We start from the raw sequence: 18905 nt of genomic DNA on the forward strand, positions 1-18905 counted from the left end.
TGGAGTGCATGCGGCTCATGCAAGTAGGTATAACTGCAGACCGGAGATCTCTTTAAAATAGGGCATGAACTAGAGGTCTTCTCGGGTCCTAAAATCTGTACCCGACCCGAATCACTTCTTACCCGAACCCGACGTGCATAAATAAAAAATTTTTTAAGAAAAACCCGACCCGAGACAGGCCGATGAAATTAGACCCAAGTCCGACACGACCTGACGGCATTTATTTTCGAACCCGACTGGACCCGTACGTAAACGGCATTGACGTGTGTGCAGCCTGCAGCCCCGCAGCCAGTCAGGAAAAATCCCAGTGTCCTGTTGTCTGATTTGGCCACTTCTCCATTACTTTGATTTATTTAACATTTATTCGATTTATTATTAGGTTACTTTATATGAGTGCCTGCCTGATGGATACAAGGTATTTCTGAGCTCCGTTTTCAATTGTGACCAGTGGATTTGAAAAATAAACGTGATAGTTTGATTAAAAATAAATCGATAGCCTAATCATGGATTCGCTGTTGTCTGCAATCTGATCTCCGGCGAAAGGCTTCTGCACACACAAAAAGAAAAGCCCTGCATGAACACGCAGCATAATGAAGCGAGTGGATTTTCCTGATGGATCTCATATCTATAAGATGATGTCTGTGTGCGAGGATTATGAACTTATGCTCCTTTTCTATGTGCGTTTTCAATTGTGACCAGTGGATTTGAAAAATAAACGTGATAGTTTGATTAAAAATAAATCGATAGCCTAATCATGGATTCGCTGTTGTCTGCAATCTGATCTCCGGCGAAAGGCTTCTGCACACACAAAAAGAAAAGCCCTGCATGAACACGCAGCATAATGAAGCGAGTGGATTTTCCTGATGGATCTCATATCTATAAGATGATGTCTGTGTGCGAGGATTATGAACTTATGCTCCTTTTCTATGTGCGTTCCTCTCTTAACACGAAAGTGAAGGTAACCTACGCATTCGGGATAGTTTAAAGAATTTGGGTCTAATCGGGTCCATTTGGGAAAAGCATGTTTATTTAAAATTACCCGAGGCCGCTAATACTGAACCCGACCCGTGTCCGAGGTACTCGTCGAAGTTTTGGACCCGAACCCGCTCTGGTCTCGGGTCGGACCTCGGGTTTTCAGATCCAAGTGGACCCGTGAATACCTCTAGCGTAAACTCCAAAAATGGGCAGAACCTTCAAAATAGGGCGGGGTCTCCACGCTCAAAGACTTACACCATTGGCTCTAGCTTCAGCTAGTAGAGAATGGGAACGTGACGTCGGCAAGGCAATGCATTCGGGGACTTTTGGACACCGACACTACAGTAGAGACTGGGTAACAGTTGATGTAGATGTTAAAATGTATATTATACAGCTAAAAACACATTAGAATGGAGAATGCTTGATGTGTTGAACTGCCATATCTGCTCTCATGACCAGAGTGGAAAACGGATCTGAAATGAAGTGCAGTTTTCTGCTTTTCAGCTTGGAAACAACACAATGGTGAAAGTGAAAGTATAGCTCAAATTAAAATAAACAACTTGACCAAAATTTGTCTTTATTTGCATTTATTATTTACTACAGATTCATAATTTCCAATCCACTTGAATTTGGTGCTCACACCATGAATAATGTACGAAAAGATGTTTGGAAATATTATGTGTGATATAGCTCGTTGCGATCACTCTCCGTGTTCATAAAGCAACACTCCTTTGATTCATTGTTCAGTAACTCTTTGTAAGAAATTTTTTTTTTTTTCATTTAATTCCAGTAAAACCTATTTGGTGTAGCGCTTTCACGACACAATTTATTTCAGAGCTGCATTACAGAGGGTCGTACTGTTATTTATACTTCTCTCCAAAAAATGTTGAAGTAGACATGATAATCCATGTTTTACTCCAGTGTACAGGAGATTTTTTGTTTTGTTAATTTGTTTTAAAAATCGCATTTTAAATCACAAAAAAACTGATGTGCCAAGCCATCAGAACCGAACTGAACCAAAAACGTCTCTTGTTAACTTTGGTTCCCTGAGAGAAGGGAATGAGATACTGCATCATCGAAGATGTAGCTTTGGGATTATCCCCTCCTTCCTCGAATCTACTGAAGCCTTATGAAATCTCCCGGGTGAGAATTCACCTACCAATGGCGTTCATGCGTGCAAAATGGAGGTGAGCCTCCCTCACTATAAGGCGGCGCTGAACGCCATTGCCTCCGAATCTTTGGACTGAAGCAGAGTGCAGCTGACAAAGACTCTATGTAAAGTCTATGTAAACTCAAAGAGCTATGTAACATGGCAGCATACACAGTTTCTTGTTCCCTCCTCTCAGAGAACCGAGGTTATGTTAGGTAACCAGAGGCGTTGCCTTCAGAGTTGGTCTCTCGACACTGCATCATCGAAGATATCGCTTTGGGGATCTCATAAAATCCCGCCGTGTTGATAGCGAAGGTCCAGATCGGCTGCAAGCAAAGCCACTGACCATACACTCACTAAAAGCTTTCATGTCGACACTTGTCTCCAGACTGCATTAACAGCAGCCATTCAGCATTGCAGACACTTGGAAAGTCGCCTAGCAATGTTTACCCTGGGATATGTGACATCCACAGTGTGAGCACTGCACCATCACAGTGTGACTGACCGTGCTGTGCGGTTAATGGTGGTGGTTTTGCCAACACCTAGTACTGATGTCCGCTGCAGCAGTGGTGCCGGTGCTGTCTTGAACATAATGCACGGGGGGTAAACACCGTGCAGATGAACACGAAGGCAGCAGTAGCACTGGTTCTAATCCCCAGTCAGTATTTACACGACTTAGTCAAACACTGCCAACTTGGTGGGGCTGCAACAGGTTAAGACGAATGCTGAACATTGATTCAGCTAGCTTGATTCCTGCACGGACAATGCATGCATTGCTTACACTATCCATAATGCATTCAGGCTAACACAAGGTGATGAACGGCGGCCACACAGGCATGCATTATGGATAATGTAAGCAATACTTCAAACCCATATAAGAAAACGGCGGCAAAGCCGGTGATGCGGGCTCAGTGACAACAGCCATCAACCAGCCCAAATCGCGGAGTGGGTTTTTTTTTTTGGCCGCCACAGAGTTTGTGTTAAAGCAGACTTAATGCCTTGAAATATGTATGTATACGTATTGCCCTAACGAAAGCCAAATTTTGAACACTTTTTTTTTTAAATTTTTTTACCAGTAGTCTTTTTTTATAGACCCTTGAACTTGGCAAATAGGACAATGCACACAGCTGTATTTTGCCATCAACCCATTTGGTGTCATTGTTTCTCCGCCGCCACAGAGGATGCATTAAATTGGACATTAGGCCTTAAGTATTAGAGGTACTAGCCTAAGGAAAGCCAAATTTTGAGCAAATAGATCTCTATTAATTCTTGTGCATCCAAGCTCTCATTTTCTTCATAGTAAGATATAAGAAAACGGCGGCAAAGCCGGTGATGCGGGCTCAGTGACAACAGCCATCAACTGACATCAGCCCAAATCGCGGAGTGGGTTTTTTTTTTTGGCCGCCACAGAGTTTGTGTTAAAGCAGACTTAATGCCTTGAAATATGTATGTATACGTATTGCCCTAACGAAAGCCAAATTTTGAACACTTTTTTTTAAAAAATTTTTTACCAGTAGTCTTTTTTTATAGACCCTTGAACTTGGCAAATAGGACAATGCACACAGCTGTATTTTGCCATCAACCCATTTGGTGTCATTGTTTCTCCGCCGCCACAGAGGATGCATTAAATTGGACATTAGGCCTTAAGTATTAGAGGTACTAGCCTAAGGAAAGCCAAATTTTGAGCAAATAGATCTCTATTAATTCTTGTGCATCCAAGCTCTCATTTTCTTCATAGTAAGATTGCAGTGATGCACAAAGGAAATAGGTTATAGTATATATAAAACTAGAAATTGTAATGCGTAAGCACACAAAAAATTCCCATGCTCATGTCAATAGTTTCTGGAAGGCACAAAAAAAAGTTTCTTGTATGTGTGCAAAAGTTTTTTTTTTAGAGGCTCTGTATGTTGTCACTTGGAGAAAATCCATGGATAAACCCCTGAGAAAATATAATTATTTACAACTGACTGTACTATATACCAAATATAAAGCTGACAATAATGCTCTATGAACCATTTATGTTAAATATAGTCTGAAAGTCTACTGAGAGGTTTGGAAATTTGAGTCTGGAAAAGTATGAAATTTTGAGATTGTGAAATGTGTAGGAACCTTGCTTAGTTCAATGTTGTATTGTGTAGTGTAGTGTCCAGAGTAACTTTGCCATGTTGGATGCTGTCAGGTGGTGGTGTAGGCTATAGCAAAGTTCAGGTTCATGGTCTTGATATTAAAGTGTTTTTCCATTACCTCAAAATTAATTCTCTACTAATAAATCAAATCTGAACTGTAGTTGTGTTTGTGAATGACTGTGCAGTGGTTTTGTGTTGACACAGGAACCTGAGTTCAGCTGGAGAAGAAGCCAGAAAATACATGCGCTCCTGCGAGGGACTCGTGGACTCACTACTGTACGTCATCAAAGCCTGTGTCAGCACCTCTGATTTTGACAGCAAGGTATGCACCAGAACCCCTAACACACACACACACACACTCAATCACACAAACTCACACTTAGTCACACAATCATGTTCAGTCAGTGAAGGCTGTCTCTCTCTCAGATTGTGGAAAACTGTATTTGCATATTGAGGAATCTCTCCTATCGGCTGGAGCTTGAAATGTCACCCTCCTGGCTGACAGATCAGGAGCTTGATGGGTTAATGGGGTCAGAGTCACCCAGTAAAGAGGCAGCTTACAGCTGCTGGGGGAGGAAGAGGAGAAAAAAGAAGAATTTACTCGAAGAACAGGTGAGACTTAAATTTTGTCTTGTCTGCATGTAAATCCATTGCTTGTGCTTCATGTATACAGGCGTATTGTTCTGAATGGTAGTGTAAGTGTTATCCCAATAAATATCTGTGGAAAGTTCTTTAGAGAGAGTTCTTTAGAAAGTTTCTAAGTTTCTTAAATTAAGTGACTTATAAAAGTATTAAGTATTTCTAAATAACAATAATCCAGAAGATATAGCTGCAAGCGACGATGACAGGCCCAAGCATTATGGTGCCTCCGCCACTTAATAGCTCGAGAAAATAAATGCACATGCATTTATGCGAATACGAGCAATAGCCACATCATGCCATCAGCCTCCATGACCAAACATACAGCTCAATTAGATATAAATGTGGTGAAGGTGTCTTGATTTATCGGTGTATTAGATTTGGTGAGAATCATGAGCCCCAAAAGCCCCCAAAACCTTCAGTTTAAGGTGTGATGTCACTGTGTCAGAGTAACAGAGTGGACGAACCCAAGATGACCGTATGATAGGTAGAGGGGTTTCTAAAGTGCCTTCAAGAATCTTTGAAATTTCTACAGCCGGCATAACTCAAATATTTATTGTCAATGAATGTGTAAGTTAAATCTTTTTTTGTATTAAATATTTTGTAGTGATTTATTTATGGGCAGAAGGATATCTGTGGAAAGTTCTTTAGAGAGAGTTCTTTAAATTAAGTGACTTATAAAAGTATTAAGTATTTCTAAATAACAATAATCCAGAAGATATAGCTGCAAGCGACGATGACAGGCCCAAGCATTATGGTGCCTCTGCCACTTAATAGCTCGAGAAAATAAATGCACATGCATTTATGCGAATACGAGCAATAGCCACATCATGCCATCAGTCTCCATGACCAAACATACAGCTCAATTAGATATAAATGTGGTGAAGGTGTCTTGATTTATCGGTGTATTAGATTTGGTGAGAATCATGAGCCCCAAAAGCCCCCAAAACCTTCAGTTTAAGGTGTGATGTCACTGTGTCAGAGTAACAGAGTGGACGAACCCAAGATGACCGTATGATAGGTAGAGGGGTTTCTAAAGTGCCTTCAAGAATCTTTGAAATTTCTACAGCCGGCATAACTCAAATATTTATTGTCAATGAATGTGTAAGTTAAATCTTTTTTTGTATTAAATATTTTGTAGTGATTTATTTATGGGCAGAAGGAATGTTAAACTAGCTCCCAAGTCACCTGAGTTAACTATGGAGCCTGTTCAAAACGCTTGTGCTATTGACAGCACCATGTTCTTTTTGGACTTGGATACATCAAAAGGTGCAGAGGAAATTAGTAACTGGTTTGCTTCTCACCCAGAGTCCTCTACCTGATACTCCATTTAAAACCCCATTCAGAAAAAAAACAAAAGTACATACCGAGAGTGGTGGCACATCTGCAGAAAATTTGGCTGCCAACTGTGAACTCTCTGACAAATACGACAAGATGGTTCAAAAAATCTCTTCAATTAACATGATGACTTATGATTTGATTAAGCAATTTGAGAATTTGTCCCATACTTTTCATCAACTTCTTAGAGGTAGCAATACACGAGGAGTCATAACTGCTGAGATCCAGATGCTCCAAATGAATACAAAAATAATTCCATGTACTGCAAGTTGCCAGAGGCTGTATATTTCTTTTTGATAGCAAGTAGCTAGTGCTGGGTCTGAGTCCACCTTGCTGAATCTGAGCCAAGTCTAATTTGGTAACACTTTTCACTATTAACTAAGAATTTTCCCTCAATAAACTCCTAATGTGCTGCTTATTGATAGTAAGGTAGTTGTTGTAGTAGTTATTATTGCATTCTCAGTTATGTAGGAAGTTTCGGTAACACTTTATTTTAGGGTCTCTGAACTAGTTGCTTATTAGCATGCATATTACTAGAATATTAGCCATTTATTAGTACTAATTAAGCACGTATTAATGCCTTATTCTACATGACCTTATTCTACATCCCTAATCCTACCCAATACCTAAATTGAACTACCTTACTAACTGTTAATAAGCAGCAAATTAGGAATTTATTGAGGGAAAAGTTGTAGTTAATAGTGAATAAGTGTTCCCTATTCTAAAGTGTTACAGTGTCTTAGAGCTATTGTTTGAAACTCTTGAAACATATCAATAGAAGTCTGTATGATTGTTTAATCTCATAGTTCGTTCAAAAAAGCTAATTCTGTCATCATTTACAACCGTATGCATTTCTTTCTTTTTCACAACACCAAAGAAGATATTTAAAAGAATGTTGGGAACCAAAGAACTGTGAAGCCCTTTGACTTATATGGACAAAAAACTGAGATATTTCACAAACAATCTTCTTTTATGTTGCACAGAAGAAGAAAGTCATACAGTTTTGGAACAATATAAGGGTTTTTTTCTGGGTTAACTGTCTCATTAAGTCAACTGATAACTCCTGTGTGTTTTTAATTTCTCTTAGTGGGATGGTGTCGGACCGATCCCTGGTTTCTCAAAGTCTCCTAAAGGTGCTGAAATGTTGTGGCACCCATCTGTAGTCAAGCCCTATCTTACCCTGTTAGCTGAGAGCTCAAACCCAGCCACACTAGAGGGCTCCGCCGGGTCACTCCAGAATCTCTCCGCAGGAAACTGGAAGGTGTGTAATTGAATTCGACAACCCACATAGGACCAAGTGTTACAGTCTAAGACAGTTCATAGGCTTGTGATTGAAGCTAGTAAAAAAACTAAAACAAAACAAATCTTAAAAGCATATTTAGGGTACAATCTGTGTCCCTTTACTTGTTTTGACAAAAAATGAACAGCAGTAAACATATCAATGAAATAAGGTCACAACTGTGAGAAAGTCAAAATTGCCAAAAAGTCACATTGTGAGATATAAATTAAAAGAAAGTCACAACTGAGATGTGAACACGCATTGCACAATGTGAAGTCACATTTGTGAGATATAAACTTGCAATTACCCTCTTTTTTTATGCTCCGAGAAATTTTTATTTAGAGATGTCATTCTGATTGTTATTGCTAAAATAGCATAAAACTGTCTAGACATCCCAATTTTTGGTTATTACATTGCTTGTTTTGCAAACATTTATAAAATAAATGTTAAAGGGGTCATATGATGCGATTTAAATTTTTCCTTTCTCTTTGGAGTGTTACAAGCTCTTGGTGCATAAAGAAGATCTGTAAAGCTGCAAAGACTAAAGTCTCAAATCCAAAGAGATATTCTTTATAAAAGTTAAGAGTCAGCCACGCCTACCTAAAACAGCTCGTTCTAACACTCCCCCACATACCTACGTCACGATGTGGGAAGATTTGCATAACTCCGCCCAAATTTTCACGCAAAGAAAGAAGGCGTAACTTTTATTCTCGCTGTAGTATTGTTGCCGCCGCTACCATGTCGTGAAGGCACTGTATGATTCGTTGTGAAAGCGAAACTACTTTGTTTGGCCTTCCAAAAGAGGACGATAGTCCAGCCCAGGGTCGTCACATGTGGTTGCCGCAAGCCCGCCGGACGCTCCTTCGTCGAATCCACCGGCCGCACCGTTCTCAAGCCCTCCGGCCTCAGCTCACTCTAGCCCTCCGGCCGTTCCTCACTCTAGCCCCCGGCCTCTGCTCACTCTAGCCCAGGGCTGGACGATATGGACAAAATTTATATTACAATATATTTCTTAATTTCGGTCGATACGATATAATTCCGATATCGATATGAACACTATTTAAAAAAGCCTTGTAAAAACGGCCAAGACCACAACAGATGTCTGTGCATACAAACTTGTGAAAAATGGATTTGCCAAGTCTGACACCTCATATAAAACCATATAATACTTTAGGGGGAAAAAACAGCACAAATAAATTAATGTTCACCTTTTATTTGTATTTGGCCTTCATACAAACAAGAAATGTGAAATCACTGTCAAATAAACATCTCAGACTCAACTTATTACTTATTAATATCTTCTAACATACCAGTCAAAAGTTTTTGAACCGTAAGATTTTTATTGTTTTTAAAGAATTCTCTTCTGCTCACCAAGCCTGCATTTATTTGATCCAAAATACAGCAAAAAACTGTAACATTTTGAAATAATTTTACTATTTAAAATAACTCTTTTCTATTTGGAAATATTTTAAAATGCAATTTATTCCTGTGATTTCAAAGCTATATTTTTAGCATCATTACTCCAGTCACATGATCCTTCAGAAATCATTCTAATATTCTGATTTGCTGCTCAAAAATCATTTATTTTTGTTGAAAACAGCCGAGTAGAATTTTTTCAAGTTTCTTTGATGGATAGAAAGTTCAGAAGAACAGCATTTATCTGAAATAGAAATCTTTTGTAACATTATACATTTCTTTATCATCCCTTTTGATCAATTTAAAGCATCTTTGCTAAATAAAAGTATTAATTTCTATAATTTCTTTCCAAAAAAAGAAAGAAAGAAAGAAATCATACTGACTCCAAGCTTTTGAATGGTATAGTGTATAATGTTACAAAAACTTTTTATTTCAGATAAATGCTGATCTTTGGATCTTTCTGTTCATCAAAGAATCCTGAAAAAAAATACTCAACTGTATATTGATTATCAGCATATTAGAATGATTTCTGAAGGATCATGTGACACTGAAGACTGGAGTAATGATGCTGAAAATTCAGCTTTGTATCACAGGAATAAATTACATTTTAAAATATATTCAAATAGCGTTCCGGAGCTGATTTGATTACAGCCATTACCGGAGAAACTGCAAGTTCTACCGCTCTCAATGCACCTCCTGCTGGCAGACAATCAGTTTTTCAATTTTCAATAAGCCCGTCTCCAGCAACATGTTTTTGTTGTTGCTCTTTTTTTTTCTGCAGCAACTTTTCATATTTTTTATCCTGGCTGAAGCACATTTGTTTCAATCTATAACAATAATCAGCCACCCTACATTACCAGTCAAAGGTTTTTGAACAGTAAGATGTTTAATGTTATAAGAACTTGCGGTTTCTCTGGTAATGGCTGTAATCAAATCAGCTCCGCTCATGAACGCTACTTTATCAGATAAAATGAAAATGTCATCTAAACTTTTCTGAAGACAGTCGGTTCCCTTCAGAGATGCATTCATATAAAACACCCGCACCGCGTTTTGATTTTGAAACTTGCAGTGCTAATGTTTATTCAATGAAGTCAAACGCCACAAATAAATCAATGTATGGGAAACACTGGTAATGTATATCGAAATATCGGAAATGTGTTTAAAAATCATATCACCGTTATTGAAAAGAATTATATCGCGATACATATTGATATTAAATTATTGTCCAGCCCTACTCTAGCCCTCCGGCCGTTCCTCACTCTAGGCCGCCGTGTGTGACGCGGCGTTTCGTTGTGAAAGCGAAACTACTTTGTTTGGCCTTCCAAAAATGGACACGACTAGAAATCAGTGGTTAAGTTGTATTAACAAAACTGTTCCAGAACACTTCAACCCAAATATTCAGATGTGTGCAGCACATTTTATGGAGGATGTTTCCTGATCCTGGTAGAGTAGACTACAATGCCGGCTGTTCTGACTCACAGACTGTAAGTAATTTTTTTATATTTAAAGAATTTGCCACTGACGATTCAAACGCGAGTTTTGGGCAGTGTAGAGTAGGGCTTGTTGTTTGTCATTTCTCCGATCACAAATGCAGACATGGTTTTATGTTTACGCGGCACGATGCAACGTAATGATATGGTAAGGGGCGTAACATTTCCGTCACACGCTTGAGGTATTCGACCAGTCATAACGCACTGGATAGCTGGCCAATCAGAGCACACACCGCTTTTCAGAATGATGAGATTTGTAAAAAATTTACGCGTTTCAGAAAGGCGGGGCATAGAGGAGAAACAATAATGTACAGTATGTGGAAAATAATGTGTTTTTTTTTTTTTACCTTAAACCACATAAACACATTTCTTTACACCAAATACACAAAATAATGTTCTTTTTAGCAACATCATATGACTCCTTTTAAAAAAACTTGTAATATTTAGTTTTGTTTTGTTTTTTTTGGGACAAACAATTTCATTGATTGGCATATTCAGTCTGTATTATGTATATGTATTTGGGGGAAAGTGCTCAAATCTGCAAATTTCCATTCATATACAGTATAATTAATATAATTTTAATTGAAGTTAATTCCCTTTTCTGCCTTTGAATGTGTGTTAATCTGAACGTGTCTGTAGTTTGCAGCATATATTCGCGCAGCGGTGCGCAAGGAGAAAGGTTTGCCCATTCTGGTGGAGTTACTGCGCATGGATAACGACAGAGTGGTGTGCTCCATTGCCACAGCACTCAGAAACATGGCCCTGGACGTGAGAAATAAAGAACTGATCGGTGAGAGTGCTGTTACCAACATAAACCTGTAATATTTTACTCATGCAGTATGTCTTGTCAAGTCGAGTCACCTTTACTTTTATAGCACTTTATACAATACAGATTGTCAATGCAGCTTTTTTCAGGAAAATCCTGTCAATAATGCAAACAAAATTCAATTCTGCTGTAAAGCAGCTCTAAAAAGAGGACAAAAGTAAACAATCAATTTTTCAGTCAATTAAGTCAGTTCATTGTTGATTCAGTGATGTCATCGTCCATTCATAATGACAGCTGCCATGAAAATAATTCTTCCCTGAGTTTTACACATGCAATTTGCAGTTTCACTGTTAAGAAGATCGATAATCGTAATTGTGTGAGCGTGATGATTGAATTTGGTTGTATCTCAGGGAAATATGCCATGCGGGACCTGGTGAACCGTTTGCCGGGTGGAAACACTACACAGCTGTCAGATGATACAGTGGCGGCAATCTGTTGCACACTGCATGAGGTCACCAGAAGAAACATGGAGAATGCTAAAGCCCTGGCAGATGCGGGCGGCATTGAGAAACTCGTCAACATCACCAAGGGTAGAGCAGAAAGGTAAGTGACTGCTATGAATACTACACAAATAAGCCATAATGCTTGTTCATCTTTTATATAGTCATTCAATACTTCACCATTGCACACATATACAGATATAATTTCTTCATTTGTCTAAATCAGTGGTTCTCGGCTCCACCGCTCTGCTGATTTTGTATGTTTTTCACATGCGTTCGCAGCAGGTACTCTATGAAGGTGGTGAAGGCGGCCGCTCAGGTGCTGAACATGCTGTGGCAGTACAGAGACCTGCGCACCATCTATAAGAAGGTGAGCAGCAGCACAGTAGGGCTACAACTGCTCCACATCAGGGGGTGTGTGTTTATTTCTTCCTGTGTTTGAGCAGGATGGCTGGAATCAGAATCACTTCCTGACTCCTGTATCAACTCTGGAGAGAGAGCGCTTCAAATCACAACCCACTCTACCGTCCTCCACGCTACAGATGTCCCCTGTGCACCATACAGGTTAGTGTCACACCTTATACAAACACATACATTACAGTGTTGTATTGTTCATTAAGTAAGGAATAATTGATGACGGGCCGTTGAATTATTAGAAAATAATGCACGTCACAACTTGGGTGTACAATATTGTCTAATAATTCAATGGACTGGAGTCAGTTATTCAGCTTATACTACTGTTACCACACCTCAAGACATCAATCAGATGATATATTTCAAGGCATTCGTCCGGTTTTTGTCCTTAAAACGGATTAATTTCTTACGAATCTCATCCAACGCCAATCGTCAGCCAATCAGATTCAAGCATTCAACGCCCCATAGTATAAGAAATGATAATGTGCACCAGTGATTGAAGATGAACTTAGGACAGTTGGTTGATGGAGATCTTAGTATAATACACTCCAGAAAATAGCAGATTTCCCTCAGATTGAGCTGAAAAAACTCTATACATTGTTTCATATGTGTTCAAAATTGCTTAAATGTGTCTAAATGATGAAGGCACACTACATCGCTCGTTTCCTGGATATTTTGATATCCCACATTTCAACACATTCAAATACTGAATAAAGTTGTAACCTGGGGCATCATTTATAAAGACTTGTAGAATGATCCTAAACGTAAGTACTCAACAGTTTTCCAAAATGAACGATTGATCAAATGCATTCATCTTTATAAATGGCAGTTCAGAATGCTCACGAATATCTCTTTATGGTACAGAAGTACTGCGTGTCTGTGCGAACAGGGTGCGCGGAGGTATGCAAGTACATACATTGACAGGCAAGTGGGACAGCCTTTCATAGCCTTCTGTCCAAAGGATATGATTGGTTGAACATTTTATGGTCCTAAGCCTTCCACACACTATATAAATACATTTAGCCCAATTAACTTAGTGATCACCTAGCCTACCTTTAGTAATAACAATTTCTTCTGTGTTGTATTTGTGTTTGCATTGCCATATTTTTATTTCTATATTTATATTATTAAGGAATTAAGAACATAAACAATCCTACAATATATATTGTAGAGAGAATTTTTCAGCTATGTAGATTTTCAATGTCCTGACAATGAATAGTTAATGGCAGAACAGTATTTAATCTCCACTGGAAATCAGACCCCATTTCCTTTGACTGAATAGTGCTGTATCCATAATCTTAAATGGAAAGTCTTAAAAACAATGTAGACACTTCTATAGTCTGATTCATTATTCTCTTTTATCAGGCCAATCAATGTAGTGTCATCTGCAAACTACGGATTCACAGTGTGAGCCAGTTGTTAGTGTAGGCCCCTACAATCGCTTTAACTTATCAAAACGTTTAACCTGTCCTGAACAACTGTATTAAATCCAGATTTACAGAGCCCTCACATAGCTATCAGGAGCTTCAAGGTGTTGCTAGAATGAATGAAAACACAGAGCCACAGCATCATCCACCGACCTGTTAGCCTTATGGGCAAATTGTTGGAATCCAGACAGACTATAGAAATTAGATTTTAAGCAGCAATCGCTCAAAGATTTTCATGGCAACCAAAGTCAAGGCCACTGGTCTGTAGTCACCTAGGCAGCTAATGTTCCAATAATGCTATATCTCAATAATGTTGAAATCATATTTGATAATATATGATAACATATTTATTAAGTGTTTACTTGATTATATTCCAGTAATATAAATCAGTGCATATTAGTGTTTAAACAGCAATTCACACAAATACAATGTGTAAAGGTTAGAAGACCATACATATTACTGAAATAAATAAAATAGGGGGCCAGCCAATAAAATCTGTACTCATGAGCACCAAAAAGTTCAAATGCTTCTCAGTTGTCATTCACATAACAAGATTTCGACATTTTTACATCCCAATTTGTTCCTTACCTTTAACATATGATAAAATCCATGAAATTTTGGATCAAATCTGATCATTGCATGTGTTTTATTAATGAGGCCTCTGGTTTTGTTGATTTTTAAGAAAAAAACTAAATTTCTTGACCATTATTTTATAATAACTGTAGTCACATTATAGAATGCTAGTACAAATCATTAAAATCGTAGCACTGCTCATATCAGTCACTTAAAGCTTAGTTTACCAACTACACTGCTCAAAAAAAAAAAACACCTAGTCATCACAGTATAACACCACGTCACTTAAACTTCAGGGATATCCCATTAATTTGTGCCACTTAATTTTTTTGGCATCATTGGCGACTTCATCATTGAATGATGACATCACTGAGTCAATGATGAACTGACTTTAACTGAAATATTGACTCTTTACTACTGTCCTCTTTACAGCAGAATTGAATTTTGTTTGCATTATTGACACACTCTTTTCCTGTTTAACAATGTAAAGCTGCTTTGACACAGTCTGTATTGTATTAAAGGGACAGTTCACCCAAAAATTAAAATGACCCCATGATTCACTTACCCTCAAGCCATCCTAGGTGTAAATGACTTTCTTCTTTCAGACAAATACAATTGGAGTAATATATAAAAAAAATGCCCTGGCTCTTCCAAGCTTTATAATGGCAGTGAATGGCTGTTGAGGTTCAATAGTCCAACAGAAGTCCAATTATGTGCATCCATCCATCATAAAAAGTACTCCACACGGCTCCGGGGGTTAATAAAGGCCTCCTGAAGTGAATTGATGCATTTGTGTACAAGAAATATCCATATTTATAACTTTATAAACCGTAATCTTTAGCTTCCACTAACTGTTGTACGCGTGTGAGTGGCGTTCCAGGCAACAGCAGGACAACCTCCAAAAAGGAAATAGTTTTTCAAGTGATGGTTACTACTTCCTCCACATGCTCCTCCGTGTGCTAGCCTACGGTAGCCTTATTGCTGTTAGGTACCGGGTGAAATCCTCAGAGCCACTGTCAGACCTTACACTGCTGCAGTGGGCCCTGGCTTCCATCCAACCCTCGGTGGCTTGATGATTTGGTTTCCATCGACCATTGTCACATCATTTTGTTCTCAACCAATTACACCAATTATATATTTTCAACTTGAATATTTCATTCATCAAGATCCGATGTGTGATTTAAGTGTTCCTTAATTTTATTGAGCAGTGTGTTGTGATATTACATAATTTTTTACAGTGAATGAGGAGTGAAATATCACAGCTGTGTATTTACTGTTATAAAGTAGATATAGTTCTGACAGTAATTTCTGTTTGAGGTTCCTTGTAAAAATGCAGCTAAATTAACAATCAGTATCATGTGACACCCCTAGAATTAGGTTAGTTTTTGTTTTTGCATAAACTCATAGTGATTTGTTTGTTTGTTGGTTTTTTTTAGCAGGCAGCACATTATCATCTCCCACCGTGCTGGGCATCCAAGAACACTCTGATCATCAGAAGACACAAACTATGCAATTTTATGATTACCAAGAAGAAAACGGCATCAATAAAAACAAAAGCATAGGTATGAGAGCTTCCTTCAACAAAGGTGCCTGTTAACTGGACTGAGTTTACAAGCCAATTCATGAGTTCAAGGATTTTCTATTCATATTAAATTGTACTTTAATCTAGACCCCAAATCCAAAACTTACCTGATTACTATTTCTTTAAGCTAAAATTGAGCTACATGTATCTGCCTAACTGCAAGTTGATTTTTTTAAAGGGTCTGCAAAAGCATCTCAGTCTTACACTTCCCTGAGCAGAGAGGGCTCGAGACGAGAACAGGTGAGGCCGCTGAACTCAACTTCCCATCACTGTAATAGACCTTTACAATTTTCCTTTTCTACTGGATTGCCAATAGATTCTCATTACTGTAGTTCACTAGCAGTTTGAACAATAATTTTATACTGGACTACAAATTAATATTGAAACTAGTTCAAATTGTTTTAGCTACTTTATAACAAAATAAATTATTGCGTTTAACTGAGTGTCTCAATTCAGTCACTTTATGATGTTCCACTTGGTTTAAGATGCCCTCGTGGGTTTATGAACAGAGCTCTTTTGTAGAATGTCCTGTTGGCTGTCTGTGAATGATTCTCACAAAACGAGCTGAAAATGAGAATGAACATGATCCCCTGACTGTTTAGCTTAAAACCAGATTGATTTGTTTGTGTGCAGAAGGTGTATCGCACCGATGAAACGGGCCACAGAAACCATGACACTTACCGCACATACCTGCATTCACCACACACCTACGAGGACTCGTATCTGGAAAAGATGGTGCACTATTCTCCCGCTGATTACAGCCAGACACACGGCTTCAGAACCACAAGCAACTATGTGGACTTTTATTCTTCCACCAGGAGACCGTTACACCGCAGTGAACATTACCAGGGATCCCCCGACTCATGGGTATAGAGACCCGGCTTACAGGCTGCGCTATCTCTAAGACAGAAATGGATTTGGGAACACATTGCTTTTAAGGAGATGTGAGAAGTGGATGCAAAGCATATGAATGTGATGTAGAATGTCTAGCAGAATGTTGGTTTAATGGAAATAAGGAATGAATCATGAACTCTGTATGTAGGGGACTGGAGCGATGTAGCAGACCAGGAGTGCCAAGGAACACCGCCCTGCGGAGTTCAGTTCAAACCCTGCTCCAACGCACATGCCATATAGTATTCAAATAAGCCTGAAGGATTTGATTCACTGGATCAGGTGTGTTTAATTAGGGTTGAAGCTAAACTCTGCAGGACTGCGGCCCTCCAGAAACTGAGCTTTGCACCCCTGGTGTAGACTTTAGATGATTTTTGTTAGCTTTAAAGTATGAGTGACTCGCTGAGGAAAGAGACTGGGAAATTCTTAACCTGGGGCACATGAACATGAACTTATAAATAATAAATAAATAAGGATTAACTGTATATGAAGGATTTCAGAGGGGACATTGTACCTGTTGTTGTTGAGATTGTTAATGCTATGGCGTCTTGTACATATCTTTCATTTATTTTTGAAAATAGCTGCCACATGGTTTATGTTTTACTACACTGGTAAAAACTCATGTCATGTTAAACCTCATTGGCCTAAGTGAATAAACGGTGAGAGATGTCATTACATCAGCTTTTTTTTTTTAGTGGTGCTGTTATTATGAGTTAGACACAGAGTATTGTGCATCAGTTTAAGGTAGCACAGAAATCCTCAGAGGGCAAAAATGTCCATGTCAAAAACTGTCATAAAAAATAAATACATTTTCAGGTTTTAACACTTTAAATTGTTTTCCATTTGCCACGTCGATCATGAGATCATCCTCGCAGGATCATGTGACATGCAGCTTTTTTCTTTTTTTGCAAACACTTGAACAGTGGCCATAAAAGGCAATTATAACATGTTAGATACAATAAAAATAAAATAAATAACCAGAATAAAAAGGTAAAATCCCATTCTCTATTAATAAGGAGCTCTATCTACAAAAATCTTAAATCCTAAAGGAACAGTATAAACTTGGGAAAAGATCATTATTATAGTTTTTTTTTTTTTTTTTGCATACCTTCCAATGTAATCATTTAAGTTTGTTTCTATATCTAGAGTTTTCTGGCGATTTAGTAAGTTCTCAGGGAATTATTTACCATTATGTGCCCCTTGACATATACATGTATTTAACATTTTTTTTAAAAAAAGTAAATGTCCATTACTGTTTAAAAGCTGTGACCTGAAAACCAACAAACTTATTTATAATCCAATTATCTAAAAAAAAAAAATTTGTGAATTGCGTAATTATTCCAAATTATGCATTTTTGGGGGGAGAAATTCTCATGTAGTATATAATCATCCATGAAAATTAGAAAGCTTAATGGGAAGCTTGTTAAAATTACAGTTGAGGGGAAATTCAATGCCACCCATTTTTTCTAAGCATAATATTAGGTATACAATACCATAAATACTTTTTTTATCCACCTAATTTTAAATATGATATTTGATATTTTAAAATAACGTTATATTAGCCAAGCTTCCCTTGGTGAACTACAATGTGTTTTTTGTGTTTATTTTTATATAATTTTTATCCAGCTGTATTTACTCAGTGCAACTTATACTGTAATATCCAAGTGAAATATATAACACCAACATGTCAGAAAAAAAAATATTAATTAAAAAACACAATCACCGAGTTGGTAAAAGGATCACCCCCTTGTGTCCATATTTTGTTGAAGCACCTTTTGCTTTAATTACAGCCTTAAGTCTGTTAGGATTTGTCTCTACTAACTTTGCACATCTAGACTTTGCAATATTTGCCCACTCTTCTTTGCAGAGCTGCTCAAGTTCAGTTCAATCTGATAGTGAGTTTGTGGACTGCAGTCACAGATTTTCAGTGGGGTTTAAGTCTGCATGACCTCGTCAGAGCCCAAAGACATACAGCCTTTTCTCCTTCAGTCACTGTGTGCTCAGTTTTACTGTGTGCTTTGGATCATTGAATGTAAACCTTCTTCCCATTGACAACTTTCTGGCAGAGGGCAGCAGATTTTGCTCAAGAATCTGATGATATTTTGCACCATCCATGTTTCCTTCTGTCCTGACAAGTGCTCCAGTCCCTGCTGCAGAGAAACAGGACAGGACATCACCACCTCCATGCTTTACTGGAGGAATGCTGTTATTTGGATGCTGAGCTGTATTGGGTTTCTGCCAGACATATCATTTGGTGTTGAGGCCAAATAATCCATGGAGAGATCTGTAATTTTCATCGTAGGTACACCTGAACTGTGAGAGACCGAATCAAAAAAAAA

The 18905-nt window shown here is 38.2% G+C and overlaps 1 protein-coding gene across 7 annotated transcripts in view; it reads left to right on the forward strand.

Annotated features, from left to right (window-relative positions):
- Positions 1–17410, forward strand: part of LOC107568897 (plakophilin-4-like) — a 113865-nt gene extending 96455 nt beyond the window's left edge. For 4 of the 7 annotated variants that reach the window (XM_016254889.1, XM_016254893.1, XM_016254890.1 and 1 more), the window contains 10 exons: positions 4456–4573; positions 4678–4863; positions 7316–7489; positions 11053–11203; positions 11590–11782; positions 11962–12049; positions 12126–12243; positions 15530–15655; positions 15854–15915; positions 16309–17410. In XM_016254889.1, coding sequence (XP_016110375.1) covers positions 4456–4573; positions 4678–4863; positions 7316–7489; positions 11053–11203; positions 11590–11782; positions 11962–12049; positions 12126–12243; positions 15530–15655; positions 15854–15915; positions 16309–16548 — 1456 coding nt within the window. In that variant the 3' untranslated portion in view covers positions 16549–17410. Of the gene's footprint in view, positions 1–4455; positions 4574–4677; positions 4864–7315; positions 7490–11052; positions 11204–11589; positions 11783–11961; positions 12050–12125; positions 12244–12957; positions 13135–15529; positions 15656–15853; positions 15916–16308 lie in introns of those variants that run through there. The other 3 variants (XM_016254892.1, XM_016254891.1, XM_016254895.1) reach the window with 3 other exon arrangements.
- The last annotated feature ends 1495 nt before the right edge of the window (positions 17411–18905 follow it).

Source organism: Sinocyclocheilus grahami, unplaced genomic scaffold, assembly GCF_001515645.1.
Source record: "Sinocyclocheilus grahami isolate Dianchi unplaced genomic scaffold, SAMN03320097.WGS_v1.1 scaffold1290.1, whole genome shotgun sequence".
NCBI lineage: Eukaryota > Metazoa > Chordata > Actinopteri > Cypriniformes > Cyprinidae > Sinocyclocheilus > Sinocyclocheilus grahami.